Genomic DNA, 10,329 nt, shown 5'->3' with positions numbered 1-10,329 from the left:
AAAATCACCTGCAACTTCCTGTTTGTAAACTCTAAGTATTTCCTGTGTGGTTGACCTCCAGAAAATGACTGTCATATCAACAGCTTCTGAAACAGATAAAACATACCCTCATCTTATGGAAATGAAATATAGATTTTGAAGTCTTATAAACAGTTTTAAAATTCATTAATTTTGCCTAGAAAAGTAAGCAAGAATCATATGTAGTCACGTTAGGCTAGTATTTGAGGAATCCCAGCTAAAAAAGAAATACTACATGAAACTTAGAGTGCAAAGACTCATCTCTTTGTTCATTATTTTTTAATTTTAGAGTTCCATTTAATGTTTAGAGTTAAACATTAAAAAAGATAACTAGATGATAGTGAGTGTGGATAAGATTATGAAATATTCCTTTAAGGATTAACAGCCCAGAGCCTCTGTTCATTTCCTTCTCACATGCCATTACCTCGGATTTTCACTTGTTAGTGTCATCACAGTTTCAAGTTTTGAGGGATCACTGGGATTCATGTATTTGATTCAGATTTGTACAAATGATTTTCTATTTGATAAGTATATGGCCTTTTTAATCTGTTCTTTTCTGCAAACATTAATTTAGTAAAATTGGCATCTCTGCATTGTTTATTTTCAAATATGTAATGACTATGGTTTTGTGCTCAAAGGACAGTTTCTGAACTTCCAATCTCAGGTGTGTAATTGAACATTTTAATTATTTATAGCATGTTTATACAAACATATATTGGCAAAAAAATTAACATCCAGTGGATTGTAAATAGTATTTACAATCGTGCATTGTGTATTTCATTTAAAATGTATACATTACCTTAAGAAAGATAGGGTAAAGGTAGAGACAGAGGTAAGGAGAGAGAGAGAGAAAGAGAGTTTCATCTAAGTTAAAATTTGGAGAAAAATAATAGAGGACCTGATCACTACTGGGTCTGTAACAATATTTTAAAGTACATTTTAACATGAGGGAGTTTCCCTGCAAGATAGTCATAATTGAAGTATTCTAAAAACTTGTAAAGTGCTTGTATTATAACTAATTTCATAAATAAACTTTATTGAAATTATCTCCTAAGACAGTCTTGCTAATGTTATCATGTTCTTACCATTTTTTAGGATTAAAAAATAAATATGATAATTTACAGTTTCTTTGGCAACAGGAGATGATGATTCATACAGATCTGACAGTGTGCTTGAGTGTTGTGGGTTTTTTTTTCTTTTTAATTTTTAAAAATGTTATTTATTTATTTATTTATTTATTTATTTATTTGTTACTGGGAAAGCTGCCTACTCATTTTTTCTTGAAATAGGCTACTTATGGCCGGGCGCGGTGGCTCAAGCCTGTAATCCCAGCACTTTGGGAGGCCGAGACGGGCGGATCACAAGGTCAGGAGATCGAGACCATCCTGGCTAATACGGTGAAACCCCGTCTCTACTAAAGAATACAAAAAACTAGCCGGGCGACGAGGCGGGCGCCTGTAGTCCCAGCTACTTGGGAGGCGGAGGCAGGAGAATGGCGTGAACCTGGGAGGCGACAGAGCCAGACTCCGTCTCAAAAAAAAAAAAAAAAAAAAAAAAAAAAAAAAAAAAAAAAAGAAATAGGCTACTTAAAATAAATCAACCAGACCCTGCCCAAGCTTATCCCCTCTCCAAGCAGTTCTAAACTACAGGATGCAGTGGAGCAGTTTGACTGAGACCTTGTTCAACTAAAAGAGGCCAAAGTGATATTTTTTTCTTTTCAGAGGAATATATAGCTAATAGTATACACAGACATACTTTATCCCATTGTATGTGGCAACATGTATTGATAAGACAAAGGAGTAATTTTCTGATTAAAATGTTTTCTTTCAATATAGCTCGCTCTCTGTTTAAATTTATTAGAATATTATTTTGTTGGAATTTTATAGTGTCTTGTGTGTACAACATTTACTATTTTCAAAGAAATTATATTTTTTATTTCAGGAATATACAATTGATGTTTTCTTTCGACAAAAATGGAAAGATGAACGTTTAAAATTTAAAGGTCCTATGAACATCCTTCGACTAAACAATTTAATGGCTAGCAAAATCTGGACTCCAGATACCTTTTTTCACAACGGGAAAAAATCAGTAGCTCATAATATGACAATGCCAAATAAGTTACTTCGAATTCAGGATGATGGGACTCTGCTGTATACAATGAGGTATGTTTTTAGATTTGATTTGATGCATTTATATACTAAGAAATTTTCATGTATTAAACAACCAGTCAATCTAGCTGCCAGGTATTAGCAAAAGTTGAGTGTTTTCTACCAGATTATTGAAGTACCCATAATATGCTTTGCAAATGTTTTGATTTAAAAAAACTATATAAAATAGTATTTATGAGTTTGAGTCTCATCTTAGTTCTTTAAATGTTAAGAATTGCCTTTATTATTATGAATTGATGTTTTTGGTTATTCTTCACATGATGTTTTTATTAAGTATAGTTTTAGTAATATGACTTGAATTTTATTTGTATCAACATACGGTTTTAATATCTTATCAGATATCCCATCAAAATGTTTGTTATTTCATAGTAAGACTTTATTTATTTATTCATTTATTCATTTATTGAGACGGAGACTTTCTCTGTCGCCCAAGCTGGAGTGCAGCGGTGCAATCTTGACCCACTCCAACCTCCGCTTCCTGGGTTGTAGTGATTCTCCCATCTCAACCTCCCAAATAGCTGATATTATAGGCACGTGTCACAATGCCGCGCTAAATTTTGTATTTTTAGTAGAGACAATGTTTCTCCATGTTAGCCAGGCTGGCCCCAAATTCCTGGCCTCAGGTGATCCAACCACCTTGGCATCCCAAAGTGCTGGGATTACAGGCGTGAGCCTCCATGCCCAGGCTAATTTAATATTTTAATTTTCATTATGAAGTTACTCCAAAGAAAAAATAACTATTTTAAATTCAGAGAGAAAGCTTTATTTAATAAGGCTTACAAGTATATTGGATACCATAAACATGTACTAGATTGAACCATATGAAATTGCCATTTTGTAATTCAAAAAGTATCCAAAAAGTATCCAATAGCATAGTTTATATGATTTAAACTTTAATAAAATTTTCTTGCAGAATAGTTGTTGATCCTAAAACCTATTACATCTTAAGCATATTCATGAATTAATTTTGTAAAATAAGTTACTTGTATTATGTAAGAAAAAAATCACAAATCTAGTAAGATTATGTGGAATCTAAAGCTAAAATGTTTCATAAAAGATTTAAAACAGATATTTGACATCAGCGTTATATATAGACAGAAACGCATATTCCAGTTATTTGATGTGTTATTATTTCATAAGTGCTAGATTTCGGTTATGAAAGTTATTTAAAATGGGACAACAATACAGTCCTATGCTATTTTGATCTTCAAAGAAAATTTCTTGAGGACTCATTACTAAATTGTTCATTGCCTAAATGGAAGTGCTAGTTAGTCTTTCTGCCTCTGTTTCTCTCTCTGGATCTTGCAATGTATTCAGATGCAATGCCCCTGTTGACTTTGTATGTTGATCATTTCTATGAACTAAGGCAATGAGTAAAACTTTAGGGTTTAAATAAAATGCAGGCACAGGACACATAGAACTTTGGAATATATTGTCTAAGGTTCTATTTAAACATTCTCTTAGAATTTAAGCCATAACGAATTGTGATCACATTTGTTTTGCTCATTATAACAGATTTCTCTATAAATTTTATTTAGTACCTGCTATATCCACTTTGTCTTTACATGAAATGGAATAATTGGAAGTTTGAATTATATCATATTTTCTATGATTACTCTTTGTTGCAATCATGTAGATACAGAAACATATATATTTAACATTCGTAATTTGTGTTTATAATTTATCCAACAATCTAAACTTGATAAAGTTATTTCTAGGAAATACATATGTGTATGTATTTATATCTAGAATTATGTGTATAACTGTGAATATATATGCAGTATACAGTATTAATTCAGAATTCACATATGTTGAAGGGAGCTCCTCTGAACTAATATTGAATCCTTTGATCAATTTTGCTATATGTTTGTTGATGAGCTAATGGAGACAATAGCATTCTTTTAATGATAGAGTACGTTTTGTCCTTAAGATTTCAAGTGTTAATCATGAGCTTAATGAGAAAGAGCCCTTTAAAATGAATATGTAATTTCTTCACTTCTTAAGAAACTAAAATGGCTAAAGTATATTTTTAATTATTATTTTCATTTGTACTAATAATTTGTATATGCCAGTGTCTTCTGAGGGATCACCTAAACATGAATGAACAAAATATTATTTAAATATTAATGAGCCTAATAAAATGCTGTGATGAAGACTCTACCTCTATCGAGTCTGTTGACAGTAATGATGAGTGATTTTTCTTGACTTACCAATATACTTAAACAAATAGTGGAATTTTGACTTTTAGGCTTACAGTTCAAGCTGAATGCCCAATGCACTTGGAGGATTTCCCAATGGATGCTCATTCATGTCCTCTGAAATTTGGCAGTTGTAAGTACAGGGATGAAGGTACATATTTTGGGTCAATAATATCAGGGAAATTCAGCAGCACTGCTTAATTGTCTAGTTTTTTTCCTCAAATTATGAGATGATCAACAATTGTCAATAAGATATGGAAGTAAAAGCCATGCTAATTTTCCTTAAGGAACATCTCTCAAATATTATTATAATTTAATCACGATGTTAAACAATTATAACCTATTTTTACTGCTAATACAGAATATCATGTAAAATTAGACCAGGAATTCCTTGAAGTTTAGGACTGTAATTTACCTTCTTTTCCAAGTGCTAGAACATTAAAAACTCAAATGTTGCTTTTTTATCAACTAAGAATGAACTGGAAAGGATAGATTCTATTGTTTATTAAAGTGGCAATCAGCCTGTTGCAAATGACATGCACAGAAGCTTAGTCTGTGTCATTGTCTTCTACTGTAACTAATGGAAGGATTTCTTTTTTATTTCTTAAAGGAGATAATGTAGCTGCATTGCTACATTCTGGCACCTTCTATGTACATAGGACATTTCAGAAAAGGGTTTGTGAAGTTAGCTCTTCTTTAGGTCAGAGGAGTTATATCTTGTGTGTCAAGAAGATGCATTCATACTTCCAGAATAATTGAAAAGGCAGAAGGTCAAATCATCTCCCTAGTCCCACATGACATTCTGGATAGGTTCAGCATAAATCCATGAACAGAGCTGAGCAGCCTCTCTCTTGTGTGAGGGTGTCCTATTGCCTGACCTTTTTAGAGACTGATCTTTCTGGCACCCTCATCTTTGTCCCTTCTGAACACCTTTTGACTTTTTCTTCATTGTTGAGTAGAAATACAGTACTCTCACCTGATTAAAACTATGTATCACTGAATAGTGTGCCTTCTCATAAACTGTATTAAGCAAAAGAAAATGGAAGAATGGTGGCTCATATGAATGCAAAACACTCTAATTATTTTGATGATCCTACTTTTGTGGTACAAGAATTGAAATCTGGTTTGTTCTTGCAAAAGGTGTCAGTTCTCAATTTTCTTTGAGAATCTCCTCTTTATTTAACTACAAAGCCTTCTTTTATTGTCATGGAAACCATAACTTCAGTACTGGCATTTCTTCCAACATTATTTAAGATAGTCAACCATTTTATACTATGTAAACATGATGCTGAGAAAACCACAGCAGATGCAGCAGAGAAAGACTTATTTCCATTACATAAGTGGCATTATAGAAAAAATTGAAAAGCCTTGATACCAAAGAAGAGATTAATTCAAGATGTAATCATGTTGTAAGAAGGACTTTTTTTTTTTTTTTTTTAGTCGACAAGCTATTGTTATTAAGTCATCAAATATAAGTGATGTGATGGATGTCCTGATTCTGAAAATGAAATAAGCACACTTGAAAATATTTAAATAATATTTAAAAATCTCTTATACTGCATCTATGGAGTGCAGAAATATTGCATGCTTGAGAATATAGTTTTCTGTACCCAGAAGGAGCTATGAGCAACAAATGAAGTTTGCTGCTAGACATTTTTTGTTTAAGTAATTAGCACTAATTTTGTTTTCTTCACATTTATTTTCTGACACACTGAATAAACAATTTTATGTTATTTTATTGTCTTTGCCTGTAGTAGGTGCTTGATGCATAAGTATTAAAAGTATGAACACCAGTGTGGAATAATACACAAGCCAAGTCAAAGCTGACAATTTTGGCATAACAAAGTTTGGCAGAAGCAGCTGTGAATTTTTCTTCTATTCATTTATTCCTTCTTTACTTGAAAGCCCTCTTCTTCCCTACCCCACTCCACAAAAGATTGGATTTCAGGAACTTCGTCATTGTCCTCAATCAAAAGAAGCATTTTTTTCTGTGTGCTTACAATTTTAAATTCAGTCCTGTTTTGTTTTATTCCTATTGCTGCACATCTTTGAATTTTTCCTTGTTTTTTAACTTGATTTTAGAATTTCTGAATGAAAGTCTAGGGATAATCTATTCATTAAACCAAAAGAAGCTGTAAATTGTCTTTCAGATTAAAAATTGATAGGTAAAAATAATTTTGAAGTATTTTTCCTGGTTACCAAATATTAAGAATCAGTTGGTATACATCTGCTTAATGCAACATAGGACTCAAAAATGGGTTAATTAACACAAACAAGATTATTTAATGGTAGCTTAATTTAGAAGTGGAATTCCTAATGAATTTTGTAAAACTGTCTTTCTCTCCCTTGATACTTTACTGAGAAACATTATTATGACCTCTTGGCTTATATGTGTGTTGATGTATATAACTGCCTTTTTCCGGGAGAGGCTTTAATCTGCACTGCATAAATTTCTGCTGCATTATTTTCACCATACACAAAATCTCAAAACTATATTCTTATCTGACTAATGAAGTGCAGTAGCTGCTTTTTCAAAAGACATATGAAGAATCAGTCACTTTCCTTAATAAATTCTTGAGTTCTTCTGTAGAGTTCCCTCTTCCATAGCAGTAAAGAACATAGTTAAAATATTATGACTTAATTTATTAATCTAGTGAGAGTGAATTGAGAATCTTTCTTGTGTGTGTCGGGCACTGTACCTGGTCCTGGAAGTACAAGCATGAATCAGTCAGAGTTGCTGCCTATCAGAATCTCATTAGTGCCTTTAAAATGTCATCTCTTTTATAGGGTTTCATTTTTTCTTATTTATGTTTAAAAGAAACATTATAATTCAAAAGTGATGTCATTCTACTTAAAAAAAAAAAAACTTCATTATTAATTGACAACTACAGAGTATTGTGAGGCCCTTCCAACGTAAAGTAGATCATTTGATGGATCTTTTTGTTAAATTCTGTGCCATTTCAAATTTTATTGGAGAGTCAGAATATGTATTCATGGGGGAAATGAAACAAGCCACTTGATCTACAAATGAGTTGCTAGTTATTCACATTAGTAATGTTGTTGTTTAATTTTCTCAGTGTAATCAATCATTAATGATTAATGAATTGAAATTACTTAATTAGAAAACTAAACCTTAGAATAATTAAAATTCATTCATATCAAATCATATGAACATTTATCTACTATTAAAAGTATATACATATATAAATATATACATATATATACATTTTTAGAATCTTATTTCAAAAATTACTTCACCTAATATAATTTAATTGTGAATATAGGTGACTATATATGTAGTGATAAGGGTGTTTCACTGATACTGACATTTAGTAGCAACATTCAGAAAACCAGACAACATTGCCATTAGACAATGCCAAGTGTCATTAGAAAACACAAACTCATAATCATTTACTCTATTGTTACTGATGGTTGAGTGGAAATTGATCTGCAATCACAGACTTTATATCAATTTCAGAACCAGGGTCACCACAGTATGGTGCTATTAAAGTTAGGAAAATTATAGATTGCAGAGAATGAGATTTCCAGTGTCCTAGAGAGCTGGAGGTAGAACTATTGTCAGAGACAACTGGCCCTTTCTGTCCCTTAATTGGTAATGTGACTGTGATGTTGAGTTTTGCTCAAGAACTAGGGGTAACTATACTTCTAAACATTCTCATGAGTAAAAGTGCATAGAAGTTCTTCAGAAGGTCAGTAGTATAGAAAGAATTACCGGTTATTCAACTGTGGGGGGGACTCTGCCTATATGGAGAGCTTATCTGTTCCCCAGTGGTGCATGGAGAGGTAAGAAAATGCCACTGCCAGAGAAAGGCTAAGACCAGACATGTTGCCTGCATGCCAGCTCTGAAGTCATCTTACTTCTGCTAAGTTCTTCATCCAATAAATCAGGAAGTTATGTCTGATCTGGTTGCATTTTTTTCCTCTTCCTGGCAATCCATAGTTAAACTGGGATGCTATGAATGTGTAGTCTAGTGATATGTGTGTGCATTAACTCATTTTAAAATGAGCATGATTTTAAAAGGATTTGCAACTTGATGCAAGTATAGCATTATTATTTGTCTTATATGTTTTATAATAATTACTTTTTATTCTAATGAAATGCATTGTATCATGATAGCTAACTCATTTAACTCTTAACTAGGATACATTTATGTCCAAAAATTAATATAATTTTGAATTATGATTTTTATCTTATGAGTGATTGCTATTTATAAATAAGCTAAAGAGCTTATTTTACCACAGTGTCTTCATATGCTACCTTTGGCCTAACGGAGATGTTCTAATCATCTCAGGGCCCAGGAATTGTAATAGACTCTAACAACAAATTTGCTCTTCACCTTTCAAAGTGGTTGCAATAAATATACTGTCAAGGTCGTGATCATCTCTTTTGGTCCTCTTCATAACTCTCATATTGAAGTAAATTCAAATGAGACATTTTTGCCCTAAATGTGATGTTTAAGTATTAATATTGAAAGTATATAGTGATTGCATGAAATACACAACCGTTTGTGTAGCACTAGATTGATGGTTCTTATGAAAATGCTTAAAATATTATTTTTTCTGATTTCCTATAGATGCATATACAACTTCAGAGGTCACTTATATTTGGACTTACAATGCATCTGATTCAGTACAGGTTGCTCCTGATGGCTCTAGGTTAAATCAATATGATCTGCTGGGCCAATCAATTGGAAAGGAGACAATTAAATCTAGTACAGGTTAGTAAAATTCTTCTTAAAAAAAAGAATAATATTAATAGGTTAAAGGACTTAGAAGTGTGTCAGATTGCTTAAAATCTTTTGCTCTTGAGGTCCAAGAGCTAGCAGCGTAGGCTGTGCTTGGGAGCTTCTTAGACATTCGGAATCTTAGGCCCTACTCCTCATTAAATCAGAATCTACACTTTAACAAGATTCCAAGATTAATAGTTGCATTGAAGTTTGAGAAACAGTGGCCTAAAATGCACTATGTATTTGCAACATATGTGTCTTCTCAAAGTAATGAATTTTAATTTTTACCTTCTGACAAATGATTTTTTTTTTTTTTTTTTTTGAGACAGAGTCTTGCTCTGTCACCAGGCTGGAGTGCAGTGGCATAATCTAGGCTCACTGCAACCTCCACCTCCTGGGTTCAAGTGATTCTCGTGCCTCAGCCTCCCGAGTAGCTGGGACCACAGACTCACCACCATGCCCACCTAATTTTTGTATTTTTAGTAGAGATGGGGTTTCACTTTGTTGGCCAGGATGATCTCGATCTCCTGACCTCGTGATCATCCTGCCTCGGCCTCCCAAATTGCTGGGATTACAGATGTGAGTCAGTGTGCCCGACCAACAAGTGATAATTTCTTTAGTCTTCTATTTATTCACCCCATTCTAGATAATTTATGATTATTCAACTTTTGATATTGATAATTACTACAGGCACATGTAGAAAGTTGATTCCCTCTCTGAGGGCCACCTTCACTTAAAAATATTAATAAATAAATAAAAAATAAAAAGACAAAAAAACAGCTGTGTGGACTAATTATCAACATTTGGCAATAATTAAAACACAGGGAGCAGAAAGGAAGGTAGATATGAGGATTAGATAGAAGTGACTGAAGCAAATTAGCACAGACACATAATAGTGAAAAATTCAGAATTGGCGATAGGGTTAAAAGTGGGAAAATGAGGGCCAGAATATCAGTCTTGGAGATGTGGCCAGAGATCAATACTCTTGGAGCCAGAGAGCACTGAGTTAGAACAATCAAAACAGAGACTTGAGGTTTATACCAGTGGGAATGAGGGGCCTAACCAAGTGAAATAAACCATTGGCAGAGAGCATTTATGAATTCTGAATTCCTTTGGTCAATAAGCATGACTTAGAGAGGAAAACAAATACAAATTGAACGTCTCTAATTTGAAAATCTAAAATCCAAAATGCTCCAG

At 32.9% G+C, this 10,329-nt stretch overlaps 1 protein-coding gene across 1 annotated transcript in view; it reads left to right on the top strand.

Annotated features, from left to right (window-relative positions):
• The window catches only part of GABRA2 (gamma-aminobutyric acid type A receptor subunit alpha2), a 158,361-nt gene that overhangs the window by 82,041 nt on the left and 65,991 nt on the right, over window positions 1-10,329 (top strand). Inside the window, exons 3-5 of the mRNA XM_017889733.1 lie at window positions 1,960-2,180; window positions 4,435-4,517; window positions 8,980-9,123. Coding sequence (XP_017745222.1) covers window positions 1,960-2,180; window positions 4,435-4,517; window positions 8,980-9,123 — 448 coding nt within the window. The remainder of the gene's footprint in view (window positions 1-1,959; window positions 2,181-4,434; window positions 4,518-8,979; window positions 9,124-10,329) is intronic.

Source organism: Rhinopithecus bieti, unplaced genomic scaffold (genome assembly GCF_001698545.2).
Source record: "Rhinopithecus bieti isolate Rb0 unplaced genomic scaffold, ASM169854v2 scaffold_19654, whole genome shotgun sequence".
Taxonomy (NCBI): Eukaryota; Metazoa; Chordata; class Mammalia; order Primates; family Cercopithecidae; genus Rhinopithecus; species Rhinopithecus bieti.
This window is presented reverse-complemented; position numbering and strand designations above follow the sequence as displayed.